This window comes from Myotis brandtii, unplaced genomic scaffold, assembly GCF_000412655.1.
Source record: "Myotis brandtii unplaced genomic scaffold, ASM41265v1 scaffold120, whole genome shotgun sequence".
Lineage (NCBI taxonomy): Eukaryota > Metazoa > Chordata > Mammalia > Chiroptera > Vespertilionidae > Myotis > Myotis brandtii.
Window position 1 is genome coordinate 3122848 of NW_005354174.1, and position 17967 is coordinate 3140814.

Below are 17967 nucleotides of genomic sequence, written 5' to 3' on the forward strand. Positions count from 1 at the left end.
CTTCCCTTCCTCCAACATCCTATTCTCTATTTTGTCTATCAAAATGGTTGTTGTTTTTCCAAGTCAGTATATCACATATAAGAAACTGACAAGATTTATAGAAGTGGTGGAACATTTATCAGCTCCTCTCTGATGGAATGTGATAAAAAGTAAATATAAATCAGCCAAGGTATGAGTTCACAAATTAAAAAAAAATATTTCCAAGTGTCCCCTTGACTACCTTATCAACAAACACTGTTCAAAATGGGTAATTACAAAACAGCATAATATAAGGCGTGTTAACTATTTTCAACAGCAATAAAAGTTTAAGATAAGAGAATATATCTAAACATTTGATTAAAGTAAATGGATTAAAGATTTCTGCCTTCTACAGAGCTATAAAAGTGCCTTTTGGCAATATAACAATACCAATCACATACCATCTAGAAAGTGTTTGATAGTGAGCCAGGTACTGTGTTAGAAAAGTTATACACATTAATGTTATCTTGACAATAAACTTTTAAAGTAAATAACTTTGCAGGTTGGGGTACCAAGGCTCACAGAATTTAGGGTCCAAGGCCCTAAGTATACAAGTGACAAAGTGGTAATGGCTGACTCAAAGCCAGCTTTGTTTGTTGTGCCCAAGAGTCTTCTTACTGCTGAGGAAGAGATACTAATTTACTATTACAGGGCTTATTTAGATAGAATTTTGCTAATGCTATTTATCTTTTTGAAAGATAAAATGTTATCAATATATTCTTTCATGATACATTAAGAAAAAAGTCACAGAATGGTGACTGTGTTATTCTCTATAAACAGAAAAATAAATCTATACATTATAGAGTTCACAGAGTCAAAAACACATATGGTTATAAATACTTAGAAAGAGGTCTGAAAAGATTCCTGCCAAACTCTTTCCAGCAATTCCCTCTAGGAGAGGGAGTAAAATTGGGGTGGATAATATGAAGGGAGATATCAATTTTCACTCTGCATATCTGTGTCATTTTATGAGAATGCATTACTCTTATAATTTGTAAAATAGAAAACACACATGTGCATGCATGCTCACACACACACACGCACAATACACACTATATTGACCTGATGCTTTTAATTTTGAACACTGTTTTTACAGCACACATACATAAAAATTGCATTTCCCACTGAGGCAGATAATAGGTGACAAGAACCTAAGCAAATACTTTTCCCCTTATTTCTGGAGTTTAGCTCTATTTCAAATCAGTGTAAGAGGTCTTTCCTAGATTAAGAAGGACTCTAAAAGGACCTACATAGATTTAGTAATGAATTATAAATATCTGCTGTGACTTTTAAAGGATGTGCCTTGCCCTAGCTGGTTTGGTTCAATGGATAGAGCGTCAGCCTGCAGACTGAAGGGTCCCACGTTTGATTCCGGTCAAGGTTGTGGGCTCGATCCCCAGTAGGGAGCGTGCAGGAGGCAGCCAATCAATGATTCTCTCTCATCATGGATGTTTCTCTCTCTCTCCCTCTCCCTTCCTCTCTGAAATTATTAAAAATATAAATATATTTAAAATAAATAACTAAATAAAGGATGTGCCTCAAGTCTTTACTGCTTCAACGTATCTGCTGCTTCCCCATATTGCCTACTTTGGTTCACAATGTGCCTTGTTTTATAAGATACTACTTTGGGATGTGCAAATAATAGTGTTGTTCCCAAATACACTGGAAGCACATTGAGGGCAGGAGGTGGGTCTAACTGTCAAAGTGTTCTACAACTGAGGTTAATCAAGTCCTTGGCATTTATTCGTTTCTTAAAAATTCATATGAGCAGCCACCATGCCAGGAGCAGAAAATATACTAGTGTCAAATGAGCAAGGTTTCTTCCTCTGGGGGTACAGACATGGGGAGAAAAGTCTGGAATATAGACATATAATGAGCAATTATATTACAATGTAATAATGCATGAAAGAACATATGGGATTATTGGAACACAGAGGAGCAACACTAAAGCCAAAAACACCCTGAAAAAAGCTGCAGCCTAAAGGGAGGAGTTAGATAAAAAGATGGTGAACAAACAACCTTGGATATAAAGCAGGTAAGAGACAGTAGCATGGCAAATTAGAGGACCTGAAAATAGCACAGGCTGGCTGGGACCCAGAGCAGTGGCTGAACCCAGAGCATGGGGAGGGGCACAGGCTGACAGGCGGGAAAGTTTGGCAGGGGCCATACCACATAGAGCTTGTAAGCCATGGAAGGAGTTAAGGAGAGCTACTAAAGAGTTTTAACCAGTGGAGTGACAGGATCAGACTTGCCTTTTTATAAAAATCGCTCCAGTTACAGTGTGGAGAATGGATTAGAGAAGGGCAAGGCTGAAGGCTTAGGGAGCAATTCAGGCAAGAGATAATGGTGTCCTGAAGGAAGGTAGTGGTGGGGGAGATGGAGAGAATGGGGCAGATTGGAGATATTGAGGGGACTGCAGCACTGACAGTCTATTGTGTGACTGACTGGAAATGGGAGGTGAGGGGAAGAGAGGAGTTACAGAAAGTTTTCGGCTAGAGCACTGCCTGAGATAGACAACACAGAGGTAGAAGCATGTTTAGGGAAGATGGATGGGGGCAGTTGAATGAGTTTAATTTTGAACTCCCTTTGTGATCATGAGACCATATGCTGATAAATAGCCAGAGCTCTAAACCGAGACTGAGATAGAATATGCATCTTTGAGAGTGAATGACATAAAGATACTAATTGAAGCTACAGATACATGTGTTCAATTTTGGAGAAAATAATTAGAGTGAAGAAGAATAGATCTTAGAGAGACTCCTGAGGAACTCCAACATGGTAACGGACACAAAAGAGACTGAGAAGGGACAGCCAGAGAGGTAAAGGAAAATCTGAAATCCCTACAGTGAGAGAAACCAAGTAAAGAGGAAATTTCAAGAGTGGTCAACAGTGTGTGTGTGTGTGTATATATATATATATATATATATATATATATATGTATTTATTTGAGGTTTAATATGAAATCATACAAATAAAATTTGTATAAACACAAGTCCACATTGAATTATAATACAGATAGCAAAAACAAAGTAAAAACAAAACTAATCGGTGGCTATATACAGTTGGACACAGTTGCGTCTTGTACACTAGAAAGTCTTTTACAAAATAATCGTCTTAGAGCAACAGACGATCAATGTTCAGTGTCATCCTGCAGGATGGGTTACTTTAGCAATCTCCTCCTGTTTTCTCCAATGATTATTGTATTTTAACATGTATGTTCCATCTCTAAGTTGACAGTTCCCTTAAAACAGAGCTTCTGAGAGGTATCAAAAAGCACATGAAGAAAGTGGGCTAGAGTTATTAGAGTTATATTACAGTCCTACCACCAACTCTTCATGTCTCTTGAACTCATGACAATTTGAATATATCAGATTACTAGAAAAGTAGCTTATTTAGAAAACCTTAGTGCCTTAGAGAGTTCATTCACTCTCATATATTGAGTACTTAGGCTTCTTACTCAAGGCCAAGGTACTGATTTTTGCCACATTCAAGTTCCAGAAAACCTGCCAGAAATAAGAAAATTAAGAAATCCCAATTGAGACAGTTTCTCTACTCAAACTTTAAAACCTGAACAGATAAAGAGATCTTTATGCTTTCAATCAATGTTCTCACTGCCTTGGCAAAAATCTGAGGTTTTGGAAAATGCCTCTAATCTTAAAAAGAAGAAGAAAGGAAGAGTAAAGAAGACAAAGAATGAGGAGGTGGTTTAACTATTTAGCAGAGGAAAGTTAAAATAATGGTCTTGTCTGACATCTAAATACAAAGATCAGATTTCTGTAGTTATAACTACCTCTATATACACTCACTATGTAAAGTACTGAATAACTCAGCCATGGGCAAATTACGGCCCACGGGCCGGATCCGGCCCGTTTGAAATGAACTAAAAAAAAAAAAAAAAGACCGTACCCTTTTATGTAATGATGTTTACTTTGAATTTATATTAGTTCACACAAACACTCCATCCATGCTTTTGTTCCGGCCCTCCGGTCCAGTTTAAGAACCCATTGTGGCCCTCGAGTCAAAAAGTTTGCCCACCCCTGGAATAACTTCTGAATGCTAAGGTTGTCATTTATAAATGCTATAGGAAATGGTAGGGGGTGAGGCCAGAACTATAGACCTTCAGTGTTTTCATAATTCCTCTCTTCCTTTTCATACCCCAAACCTATCATGGCTAAGTTCTCAGAACCTTTATATATGAAAAGCTTTATAAATATCTGATAATTCGGGAGGAAAGGCAAAAGTGGAACTCTTTACTCATAGGCTATTCTTTGTCATAAAATTCAAGGCTTTCCTGACTACTTGATTCTTAGCTTCATCTTTCTGTATCTGGAGAGGCAGTTCAGAATACAGACTCTGGAACCAGACATCCCTGGTTTCCAGTCCCAGCTCTGGTAACTTATTACTGTACAAACTTAGTAAATAATTTCCTTCTCCTGCTTCAGGGTTCCTGAGCCAGGAGAACCAAGTTCTAGTACCAGTTCTGCCTGTGATTTGCTTAGTGACCTTGGGCCATAGTTTTCTGCATCTGTAAGGAATTGCCATCAATGCCCTGGAAATGCTTTTCCCCTGTGCTATTCTCCTCCAAGGAAACTTCATGAAGGGAATGAGACACACCTATTCCCCTGCTCCCTTGCTGTGCTGACAGTGGAGCTGCCATGAGAGAGAAATAGCCTGAGATAATATCTTTTTGTTTGTGTTTTTAATTACACAAGTAGAAATCTATATCACAGTAAAACACTCAGAGGTACGCAGAGTAAAAGAACAAAAATCTCCCCTTTATTTCCCACCCTAACTTCCTTTTCACAGGAGTAAACAATTTTTTTTCAATTCAGCCTGTGTCTGTAGAGACTTTTATAATGCATTTACTTTTATGGTTTTTTTTCATAAAACAAATATATCTGTGTATGTAGAGCTGTATCACTTTAAGATTTGCTCCACTGTATTCCACAATGAGGATAGGAGAACGTAGCACAGTTTATTTAATCATTTCTTTACTAGGTTCAAACTTAGACTTCAACTTTATAGTGACCAAATTATTGGTCTATACATAACTCAACTATAGTTACCATTGGTGACTAATCCACTGGTGACATTATAGACAATTCTGCATCCCCAAAAGATTTTTCTCTCTAAAATTTGTCTATAAATAAAAAATGCCAGCTGAATTTGCATATAGTTTGACTCTGAGATATAGGCACAGCCACATGATTTCTATTCAAGTGTAAGTAAATTCAACTTTTAAAATTAAAACCAATGGTAAAATTAATTCAAGGTTAAAAATTTCAATTTATACCAATAGTATTTTATTTTTTTAGAATGTATGCTTGATCTCTAAATTCTGCTGTAGAGATTTTGGAAGTCACATGATCATAAGCCATTTTCTTCTAATTAAAAAAAAAACTTTATACAGTTCCCAACCTGAAGTTAGAATTAGTAAATTATTAAACTGTTACATTCCTCATATCCAACTATCATCTATAAGTACTTTGTGGAAAATCAGACGGGGGAAGTTTTGCATCTCTAACCAGTGAGCAATTGCTTTCTTTTGCTTTCCTAATAAATTACAGGCAGACTTGAACAGATGTCAGGTTGGCATTCAAAATCTAAAATATAGCCGAAAAAGCAAGTTATGACTAATAGAAGGGAAAAAGATGAATGTCAGAAAGCTTCATTTTTTCTTCTTTTTTTCAAATTTCAGATAAGCTCTTTAGCCTTAGGGTTCCTTTTACAGAGCCCTGGAGTTCGGCTAGCTGTCTTAACCCCCATTTAAATTGCAATCTCTGCTCATGAGTGGGGGTGTGAAAATGCATTTTAAGAGTGTCAGTGTTTATGTTAATCTTAGCAAGAACTCCCTCTCTCCCTAATATGGCATGTTCAAAACCTTAGCGCTCTTTCTTCCACTCTATTTTATTTGCACTGTTCTTAGCATCTGAAAGATGTCTGCATGTGATTGAAAGGGTCCTTATCTCTCAGCAGTTCTACTTTATAGAGTAACTGCAGTCTCACATATGATAGCAGAAAAGAGTTGCTTTCCTCTAGAATTTCAAAAGAAACCTTAAAAATACAGATTGAAAATGGGCTTAGAGAGGGAGGCACAGAGGAAAGGGCACCAAAAAGAACACACTGTCTGTTTGGAAGAATGGGGCACAAGATCATAACAAGTGGCTTTCCTCCCACTTGGTGGCCTGGATATCTACAAGGTATAGATCTACCAAAGGACAGTATGAGGCTTGAAGACTTAGTGTCTCTACACCCTTTTCCTTCTAGCTCTAAAATGGATAACTTCTACCAAAGCCCCTTTCCTTGGATACATGTGAACCTAGTCCTAAAATTACATTAAGGGATGCTAATTCTTTAACAATTATTCCACTGTTCTTTGAACAGGATTTGTATGTGTGTTTTTTCCTCTGTGACATTTACAGTTTAGAGGTAATTGCCAGGGGTGCTGAAAAATGAAGTTTCTTTGCAAAACCTCTTTGCCAACAAAAGAGCTACCATGAGAACTGAGGAAATCAATCGTTTATCCTGAGCACTCTCCAAAACTGCATGCAAAGGACTAAATGTGGCAAACTTATATGTTCAATTGACATCTAAGTATTCTCAAGGACAGCAGTCAGCTGTTGAGTTTATTCACCTGTACTTCCAGATACTGGTTCTTGATGCCCATATTTCTACCCTGGCACTCAAAAGGTGTCTCTATTATCCCACAAAGTAGGACTTCAGGTCATTTGTAACTAAACATCCATCATTAAAGGGCCCGGAGGACATTCTGACTAAATAGTTATTTGGTATTCACTAAATGCAAGGTATAAAACTAGTTTTCTTTGTGAATGCTTTTATATACTTCCAAGGAAGAACTGCCCTACGGGGGTTTGGGTGAGTCCAACTACTACAGACAAGGAAAATGTACATAGTTACACTGATGAAAACAACAACAACAAAAACAAAACTGATATTCCCCCTAAGTAATCCCTTTTCCTATTTCTACACATGGCCTTTCTTCCTCTGTCTGTAGGACGGTATGTGACTTCCTTTCCCATTTAAGGCTTTCCTTAATTAGAATTCTATAAAAATATTATAACAAAAACAGCAAGGCATATATTATATAATTGAAAATACTTCAAGGGAGAAACTAAAAGATTGGAAACTAACATAACAGTAGGTTTGCAGCTGCTTGTATGAAAAATAATACAACAATTAATAAATAATAATGCAAGAATAAACTCTGTTTTGCATACTCATAACTATAAACCTACTTTTGCCCCATCCTGTATAGGACACTTATTTCATGTATATTACCTCATCTGATCCCCAATTTTGTTCATAACTGTGTGCCTTTCTCTGGTTAGTCCTTTTGTCTTCTTACATCTCATCAGCAACATTCTGCATGTATCTAAACTATATTTTCAATTTTAAAAGAAACATGAAGTTTTACAAGCAAAAAAGAAAGAACTATATTACCTAGAAGCATAATTATCAGTCTCATAAACATGACACAATAGAATTCTAAATTTATCACTTTTTGAGCTTCAAACTTTGATGTACAAGCAAAAAGATCCATTTAGTTAAGATTCCTGTTTGCAAAGTAGACATAACTCTAGACTTCATGGTAAAGATAATGATTTGGTCTCAAGCCAAAAATAAAAAAGTTCTCTGCTTAAATCAAAACAAAACAGCCCCATAATTATTCTTTTCTAATCTTTTTTTTTTTCATTTGAATTGATTTAACTAATCATTCCCAGTGTCCAACTGGATCCCACAACCATACAGGTTTATCTATTTAGTTAACCAAGAGTAAGCAAAATTATCAACCAATTTTGTTTCTACCTGGCAGGGTAAAAGAACACAAGGTATATATAAGAAGGACTTATATAGCATTATTTTATATTCTATCTAAAAGTAGCAATTTGTATTTTTTATATACCTTTACCACTGCCTAATGAGAACTTTATAACCACACTGTTCTTGGAGTGCAATAAGTCCTCAAAATTACAAGTAAAAAAGAAGCCTCTATTGGAAAATAGGGAATGACACATGCATAGCAAGAGAATTAGTTCACAGCCATTTTAACATTAAAATAAGTAGCTTTAGGACACTGAGAATCTTTATTCAGAATAAAGACAATGTCTTTCAATCCAACTCAAAAGCCAAGGTAGCTTTATATTTACTTTCTTTTAAATCAAATTTATAGCACATGCTTCTTGATGGGAAAAAACCATAAAGAGAAAAGATATATCACTTACAAAAACAAACAAACAAAAAACACGACGGAACTCTTTTTTGTCTAATTAAATTAGTGTAAAAATATTAGAAAAATAAGTACATAAAAAGAGTTCTGGGTAGTAGCACTGACAAACAAAATTCAAATCGATGGTCCTCAGTCAAAAGGCATGTTAATAAAAATAAAAGCATACTATTATAATTTCATCATTTTCAATATGGGTTGCAGAAACACAGACTAAAGTCACTCAGAATGCTGTCTCTGTTCTGGTTTAATTTCAAATTCTTTGACAGTTGGCAAAATCACAAATCAACCAATATGAGTTTTACTCCTTTATGAATTACCTAACTCAGACAGAGGCCCTAATGAGCAGGGTTTCCAGGGGTGGGCAAACTTTTTGACTCGAGGGCCACAACGGGTTCTTAAACTGGACCGGAGGGCCGGAACAAAAGCATGGATGGAGTGTTTGTGTGAACTAATATAAATTCAAAGTAAACATCATTACATAAAAGGGTACGGGTTTTTTTTTTTTTTTTTTTTTTTTTTTTTTATTCATTTCAAACTGACCGGATCCGGCCCGCGGGCCGTAGTTTGCCCATGGCTGGTTTAGACAATGCACAAACACAAAACTAGTGTCTGAATAGCTGAATCCTCCACAGTGTCCAATGGTGAGAAAATATTCATAATATAGTTTAAAAGCATGGCTTTACAGAAGCAGTTTTTCTTCTGCTTGTTGGCTGGATAGTATAATGCTCAAAGAAACAGAATCATTAGATTCTTTCTATATCAGAGCTCGCTCTTAAAATCCAGAAAAAATATTCTACAAGAATAAATTACAACATTTGAAATCCTTTTATCTCTGCCTATACTTACAATATACTTAATATTTTCATATCTTGATCAAAAAAGCCTTATGGATTTATTATGCCTCAAAATATACATTGCCAAGATAGTGAACTATCATGCTTTTTACTATTTTCCAAATTAAAATTGTTTTTTATGGACTTGGCCTTTGTATCTTTCAGATAAGAAAGTATGTTATTGCCATTTCAAGGTGTATAAAACTCAGGTGATGAGGTTCTCTGTCATTTTCTCTTAATCCAATTCCAAATTCGACCTTTACCCAGTGAACAGGTGTGTGCTATGCCTGTAATTTATCAGAGTGAGCGACCAGGCAGAAAAGCTACCAACAATAGGAGGCTAATAGAACCAAGCCCTTAGTGCCTAGAAAGCAGTTCTTATCCCCACCATTATGAATATACTTTTATCTTCCAGTAGCAATTGAAAGATAAAGAATGATGGGGGTGAGAGGAGTAATATATTTGTATTCCTTCAGGGGTTTTTTGGATACTGTTTTTATACTAATAGTCTGCCAGAAGCTGTTATGTTATAAATTCCTTTCTGAGATATTCTGTGGCTCACATTCCAATCCAACTTATAATATGGATATGAAAACAGTCATGACAGCATTTCCACTAGGGCAAATAACGCCACTTCACACAGATAAGTTAAATAAACCTTCAAGAAGAAAGTGATAAATGAATAGTGCATTTTTTGTATGTAATATGGAAATGCCTATGTATACCTTGCATTTGTCTTATTGGATCAAACTTAACAAACTTAAAAAAATATCAAGTATCCATTTACTAGGTATGAAGATGTACTAATTAAGTAATGCAATAGCACACTACAAAGAAGCAGCAGCTAATATTAGAAAATGCCCACAGTCTAATAGATAATAATTATCCAGCAGGCAAGATCTGACCCATAGTGTATCTTTAGAGTTGGGTGAAATTTTTAAATATTCCCTAATTAAACATTAAAATAACTAAATAAAATGGTATGTCTAAATATGTACAGTAGAAAAACAGACCTGAATAAGTAAATAAATGAGTAAATAAATTAATTAATTTAAAAAACGGAGCAAAACCACAAATATTTCTATGATTTCTCCATACATTTAAAATGTAATTTTAAACTTCTAACTTGTCAAAGATTTTTTTTAGGGAAAAAAATTTTTTTAGAAGAAGTTAAAAGAGAAAAATACTTTGGAAGGTCTGAAGAATAATTTTAAAACATTACTGAAAAGAGACTTCATGACATTTATTTTTAAAAAAACAATATAAGGTTTTATCAAGTTCTCCTTTTTAAACTCACCCATCTGTTCCACAATCTCTGGCGGAAACACTCGGGAAGCAAATGCTCGTCGAAAAATATCTGAAAATTCTTTGTCCAGACCTCCTATTCCCATTTTTTCAAAGTTCCAGTCAGGATTGATGATAGACTGGCGATTTTCCTTGGTTTTAGCTTTGCCTATGTTAAACAAAGATAATCAAATGTGAAACAAGAACTTCATCAGTAAGTGTAAAAAGACAGAGCTCATGGGGCATCCTCAATGAACAAAGAGAAGCTACCCTTGTACAAAGATGAACAACATGCTCTTAGCTGCTTTTCTAAGAAGAATGAGTTTTGCTGTGTTAACTATTTTGTCTGGTCCCCCTTTGGGGTCAGTAAAAAACTTTCAAAATGACTAGCTAAACTCATGCTGTAGTCCATTTGTAATCAATCCATGGAATCCTAACCAAGTTAACTAATTTGGTTGATTAGAAGAAACACCATGTGCATATCTGATGAAGACAACACCAGCTGCCAGAAACGTAACTGAAATCTAGCAGTCCCTCAAGGCTCCTAAGGCAAGTGTATTTAAAAATACATGTATTTATCTAGATTAAATTTATAATTGAGTATAGGAACCCCTCAGCCTGAGAAGATGCACTAAGTTTGATGTCTTATTTGCTTTTCTTCACTTGTACATCAAAGTCCAAAATCATCCTAATGTCTTTAATGATTTCAAAATTGGTGTTTTCAAATTCTTTCAGACACAAATTATTTCACTTAAATGTCATAGTGCCACCTAAAGTAACTCCAGAGAACCACATTAACTATCACAAATACAAAGAATAAAAGTGCCTTGGAATACACTACTATAAATAAAAAAGTAATTTCATAGGTTTTATTAAATTAGGGAAGAAAAGGTTGCATTAGAAAAAATTTATCTTAAATGGTAGTTTTATGGTTAGAGTTTTGTGGACTTAACATTTCCTTTACAAAGCTACGGAAAATATTTTTCTTACACTCTACTGCCCTCTTGTGGCCGAACTTACTGTATGCTAAATCACCACAATTTTATTTTCCAAACGGAAAAACCTATCAATCACACCTTCACAAAAATTACTTAGAAATACCCACACTGTATTAAAGTCACACAATTCCTGAGATAAAAAAAAGTGTACAAGACATAAAATACACTGTAGAAATATATTTGATCAGTAACAGGAGATTTTGAGTCCAGCCAGGGTGGCTCAACCAGGAGGTCACTGTTTGACTCCCTGTGAGGGCACATGCCCGAGTTGTGGGCTCAATATCGGGTAAGGAGCATGCAGGAGGCAACCGGTCAATGATACTCTCTTATCATTGATGTTTCTCTCTCTCTCTCCCTTCCTTTCTGAAATAAATGAAATATATTTAAAAAATAACAGATTTTGATATATCCCACACCCATAATATGACATACAGTTATTAAAATTAATGTTGAAAGGTGTATTTATTAAGATGGTTGCAATACATTAATCAGAAAGAATTATAAAACAGTATGAAAACAGAATCAAATTAAAAAATTTTTCAGTGTGAGTTGTGTTTGGGTGTCTATTCATATTTTATAAAATAAATATTTTACTTTATAATTAAGAAAAAATAATAAGAGGGAATAATAATTTATGAATTAAAAAAGGCTATACATTCCAAGAAAATTAAATGACCTTAGATATGATAGTATGCAACCAAAGAAAATTCTCTACTTTCTATTGGAGTAAACATTAACTTAGTTATTAAATTAATAAAAAATAATAACTGCTGTAAAGTTAATGGCATTATTATTCTGGTGAGTTCCTCTTCTTAAAGCTCAATCTGCTTTTCAAAGTGGGGCTAATATAAAAGAATAGGACTACACAATGAATCTGTTGGAAAGACTTTCTTTACCTGCACATTCATCATTTAACTCCATCAACAAAAGTGACACTAGTATTGCATTTAACATACAACCAGGTGAGGGACAGTCTACAAAATAATTGACCAGTTCTCAAGGTCATACAAGACCATGAAAGTCTGAGGAACTGTCAGAGACTGGAGAAGATTATGGAGACTAAACAACTAAATGTAATGTGGGTCCTGAATTAGATCCTGAAAGAGAAAAAGGACATAATAAAAAACTGGTGAAGTCTCTATTTAGTTAGCAGCAATGTAACCATGATAATTTAGCTTTGGTAACCGTACTATGGTTATTTAACATGTAACATCAGAGGATGCTGGTAAAGGGCATACAGAAACTCTGAACTACTTTTGGAAAACTTCTGTAAGCCTAAACTTATCTCAATAGAAAAACTTTAAAAATTAACTTTATCTGTACCTTTTTCCTTATTTATAGTGTGGTTACTAGGAAATTAAAAATTACATATGTGGCTCCCATTATATTTTTATTAGACAATGCTGATCTAGTGAAGGTTTTAAACTTTTACTACATTAGCTCATTGTGATTTTGTGAAAAGCTTTCTCAAGGGCGATGCCCCTATTCTCTTTACCACTTGAAAATCACTGTAGTTGAATCACATATAACAGAGTTATTCAGAATCTTCTAAAAACTATAAGTCTTACCAATAAGATTGAGTGATGAATTTTCTGCTTTTTCAAATGCAACTTGACTATTTCCAAGAACCAGTCCTAGTTCAATCTGTACCGAAAGAGAATAATTAGTAGTCTAATAGCAGACTTCTGGACTTCTTAAAGCAAAGTCAAAAACAAAGAGGAAATGATGTCTCTCTGAGCAGAGCAAATCTTCAAACTATCATTTAAGTTACATTTACTTTTGTCATAACTACCTTACAATTATTCCAGTTTTCTTTATTTCAATGCATATGTCTTTTCATAATGCCTGTCTTATTATTATTTATTTACAATACATATTATCCATACATATTATTCAACCAGGATTACAAATTTCAAATTACTAGTAGGTTTGCAAATAAGTGTATTTTATGCCATCTATATATATAAAAACCTAAGCAACCGTGACGACTGGTTCGCCGTAATGACCGGTCACTATGACGTGCACTGACCACCAGGGAGCAGATGCTCAATGCAGGAGCTGCCCCTGGTGGTCAGTGCACTCCCACAGCCAATGTCCTGCGGCCGGCCAACCTCCAGCGGTCCCTCCCCCCGGCCAGCCAGCCAACCTCCCGCAGGGAGGGATGACTAGGAGACAAGGCCCTGATTAGCCTCGATCTCTGGTCAGGCCAAGGGATCCCACCCGTGCACGAATTCACGCACGGGGCCCCTAGTATTTTAATAATAATGCTTGCTGAGCTGCCATCTTGCGTCCCCACATGTGTGCGCTTATTCTCAGCTGGTCTGCCCTAGACCCCCTAAGCGTCAGCCCTAGTCCCCCGCGCGGCCTCGTTTCCTCTCCAACAAGATGAAAGAAACTAGCATGAACCAAGAGAAATTCGCCAAACTGCAGGCACAAGTGTGCGTTGGTGGGAAAGGAACTGCTGGTAGAAAAAAGAAGGTGGTTCACAGAACAGCTACAGCAGATGATAAAAAACTTCAGTCTCCTTAAAGAAGTTAGGGGTAAACAATATCTCTGGTATTGAAGAGGTAAATATGTTTACAAACCAATGGACAGTGATCCACTTTAACAACCCTAAAGTTCAGGCATCTCTGGCAGCGAACACTTTCACCATTACAGGCCATGCTGAGACAAAGCAGCTGACAGAAATGCTACCCAGCATCTTAAACCAGCTTGGTGCAGACAGTCTTACTAGTTTAAGCAGACTGGCTGAAACTCTGCCCAAACAATCTGTGGATGGAAAAGTGCCACTTGCTACTGGAGAGGATGATGATGATGAAGTTCCAGATCTTGTGGAGAATTTTGATGAGGCTTCCAAGAATGAAGCAAACTGAATTGAGTCAACTTCTGAAGAAGATAAACTTGAAGAAGTCTCTGGGAGCTGCTATTTTATATTATGACTGCTTTTTCAAATTTTGTTTATGGATCTGATAAAATCTAGATCTCTAATATTTTTTAGCCCAATGCCCCTGGACATTGCAGCTCTTTTCAGTTTTTGCTTATATATAAATCATTCTTTGCAGCTAATTAAGCTGAAGAAGCTTGGTAATAAAGTTTGAAACAGGTTAATAAAAAAAATAGTAATAATGCTTGCTATAAAAGCAATTTTTTCTCCCCACTATCATAAAAGAAAGAGTGCATATATGAGAGAAATCACTGAGCAAGAGAATGGGTAGGAAAATTCTATTAATCTGCACAATTCACATCATAGAGATTACCAAATAAAAAATTATAAATAAAACATACCTTTTGTCTTTTACCTGTCCCCTGCTCTCCCTTCAGGATGCTGGGATCCATGGCTTCAATATCCTTTACTACTAAGCTAAAAAGCTTTTCATTGAAGCTAAATACAAGCTGTGTAGAAAAGAGGAAAGGGCAGAAAAATCACTTTATGATACAATGACTTCACTCTTATATCATCAGCAATGTTCTCTAAATGCAGGAAAGCAGCTTTGTCCTATGTATTCCTCTTATATCTGCTCCATGGACAAACTACCCACTAGCCAATGAGAGGAAAAGGGAACTAACATTTATTGAGTTATTTGCTGTGTACCTAACAATCACCACAGGAGGTTATGTAATTAATATTCACAAACTCTTCTGGAAACAGAAATTATTCCTCAGTTTTACTAGTGAGGAAGCTGAGATCCAGAGATGGGCTGAGCAATGTGACCCAGAGTCACAGTAAATGACAGTGCCATGAGTCAGCCTGGGTCTGAGACTCTGATATCCATGCTTTTCTAAAACCAATACCAAATGCCTGCCACACGAGTGCAGAGACAGCGTCTGATGCATCCATTTGCCAAGTATGTACTGAGTGCCTTTCACATGCTAGGCCCTCTTCACATGCTGGGGTATAACAATAAACGTAACAGGCAAAGTTGACTATCAATCCTGCTACTATTATTTACTTTGAAAGGGAATAAATACTAAGAACAGTGATTTGGGGTAAGATATTTATTTCTTCTCTGTATTATGGAGGATTTTATTTCATGGGTTTACAGACATCCACAAGTTATTAGGTTTAAATTATTACAAATACCAAAGCATTTTCTATTAAACATTCTTCCAAGCATTTTCTATTAAAATACTAAAGCTAAAGGAGAAGGTAAAAACAATGAAGTTTAGCTCAGCCAGTGTGGCTCAGTGGTTGAGCATCAACCTAGGAACCAGGAAGTTATGGTTTGATTCCCAGTCAGGGCACATGCCTGGGTTGCAGGCTTGATCCCCAATAGAGGTTATGCAGGAGACAGTGGATCGATGATTCTCTCTCATCATTAATGCTTCTATCTCTCTCTCCCTATCCCTTCCTCTCTGAAATCAATAAAAATATATTTAAAAAAACCCACATCAATGAAGTTTAGCAAGATGACTTGAGCTGAACGATCAGCCCAAAAGTATAGGAATCCAGAGGAATATAGTATAGCCCCAAATACAATGGACAGGTAGTCAACAAATTTTCACTAAAGATCCTCTTGGAGAGCCTTCCTGGATCAAAGTAGCTCCACAGTGGCTCCCTAGTGTATCATCCAATTTACACCAAAGTACTTCAAGTTCATGGCATTTCTTTCTTATTTCCTGTCTTCCCAAACTAGAAAGTAAGTTCTATGAGAGTGGGGATTATGTGTATTTTGTTCACTGCTGATCTGCAGTGCCTAAAATGGTGGCTGGAACACATCAGGTATTCAATATATATATTTAATTAACTGATCACTTGACTAATGAATGGGTTCTTGTCTCAGTTATGCCCCTGGATGTGTAGCCAGGGGTATGTAATTTACCTTCTCTGGACCTAAAAGTCCTCATTTGCAAAATGAGGAGGTTAGATAAGATAAATTCTGAAGTTCATACCAATTCTAGTATTCTTAAAAATAATAATAAATGTACTGTATCCTTTTCCTGTCTATCATTAATTTTCTACTCACAAAGGTTTGATATTATAATGTATGGGCTATCAAATTCTTAGTCTTGTTCCAGATCTATGCCTTTGAAAAAGAGGATGAAAATAAATAACACTCTTTCACTCCAACAACTCTTTCCTTCTACCGCTTCTCTTGTTCCACATCTTACATACCTTCCCATGTGAGAGACTGCAAGGGAGTCAAGGTTAAGTCATAGAGATCAGAATGCTATAAGCAAGGATTCTCAAACATTTCAGTCTCAGAATCCTTTATAAGAATAAAAATTTTTGCCCGGCCGGCGTGGCTAAGCAGTTGAGTGTCGACCTATAAACCAGGAGGTCACAGTTCAATTCCCAGTCAGGGCATATACAGGCGTTGAGGGCTCGATCCCCATTGTGGGGCGTGCAGGAGTCAGCTGATCGGTGATTCTCTCTCATCATTGATGTTTCTATCTCTCCCTCTCCCTTCCTCTCTGAAATCAATAAAAATGTTAAAATAAAAAGAATAAAAATTTTTGAGGACCCCCCAAAAGCCTTTGTTTATATAGATTCTATCTATTGGTATTTACTATATTAGAAATTAGAACAAAAGAACTTAATTTTATTTATTAATCTAAAATTAACTAATAAACCCATGATGTGTTAACAAAAACAACATTTTTAGTTTATAAAATACTCTCTACTGTCCAAAATAAAAAACACACAAGTTGGAAGAGTGACAGTCACTTTTTCACTAATCTCTCTAATGGAAGACAGCTGGCCCCCATGACTGTGTTAGCAGCTGATGTGCTGCACTAGCACATATCTACAAAACTGCACCATTTGCTCATCCTATATAATAAAGAGCTAATATGCTAATTAGGCCAAACAGAATAAGAGGAAAAAGACAAATATGTCTTAGTATTAATATGAAAATAGCTGTTGACTTTACACACCCCCTGAAAGAGCCTCAGGGACCCTCAGGGTCCTCAGGACCACACTTTGAGGACTATGGCTATGGAGCTATGATAGGAGGAAGGAATTAGGAATGGTTAGGAAAAGTTGCAAAGAAGGGAACAAATGTAAGGGCAAAGGAGCAATTATTATTTCTGTATTTACTAGAGGCCTGATGCATGAAATTCACGCAAGAGGCTCGGCCCTCACAGCCCCAGCTTTTCCGAAGGTCATCCGGATGGTCGTCCAGACGGTCCTTCTGCTGTTCCGTCTAATTAGCATATTAGCTCTTTATTATACAGGACTAGAGGCCCAGTGCACAAAAATTTGTGCACTCGGGGGGCGGGGGGAGGGGGGTCCCCCAGCCCGGCCTGTGCCCTCTCGCAGTCTGGGACCCCTCGGCAGATAACGACCTGCTGGCTTAGGCCTGCTCCCGGGTGGCAGAGGGCAGGCCCAATCCCTAAGTGCAGCCCCTGGTCAGGCTCAGAGCAGGGCCAATTGGGGAGTTGGGGCGCCGCCCCGTCATGCACAGAGCAGGGCGGATCGGGAGGTTGCGATGCCACCCTCAGTCACGCTCAGGGTAGGGCCGATTGGGGGGTTGGGGCACCGCCCCCTGTCACACTCAAGGCAGGGTCGATGGGGAGGTTGCGGTGCCACCCCCTGTCACGAACAGAGCAGGGCCAATCAGGGGGTTGGGGCACTGCCCCCTGTCAC

At 36.8% G+C, this 17967-nt stretch overlaps 1 protein-coding gene and 1 pseudogene across 1 annotated transcript in view; one reads left to right on the plus strand and one right to left on the minus strand.

Annotated features, from left to right (window-relative positions):
• The window catches only part of NSF (N-ethylmaleimide-sensitive factor), a 126075-nt gene that overhangs the window by 78894 nt on the left and 29214 nt on the right, over nt 1-17967 (minus strand). The window contains exons 6-8 of the mRNA XM_005858705.2: nt 14667-14774; nt 12950-13025; nt 10397-10552 (exon numbers count right to left, since the gene is read on the minus strand). Of these exons, the coding sequence (XP_005858767.1) occupies nt 10397-10552; nt 12950-13025; nt 14667-14774 (340 nt within the window). The remainder of the gene's footprint in view (nt 1-10396; nt 10553-12949; nt 13026-14666; nt 14775-17967) is intronic.
• LOC102259155 lies at nt 13735-14269 on the plus strand (annotated as a pseudogene).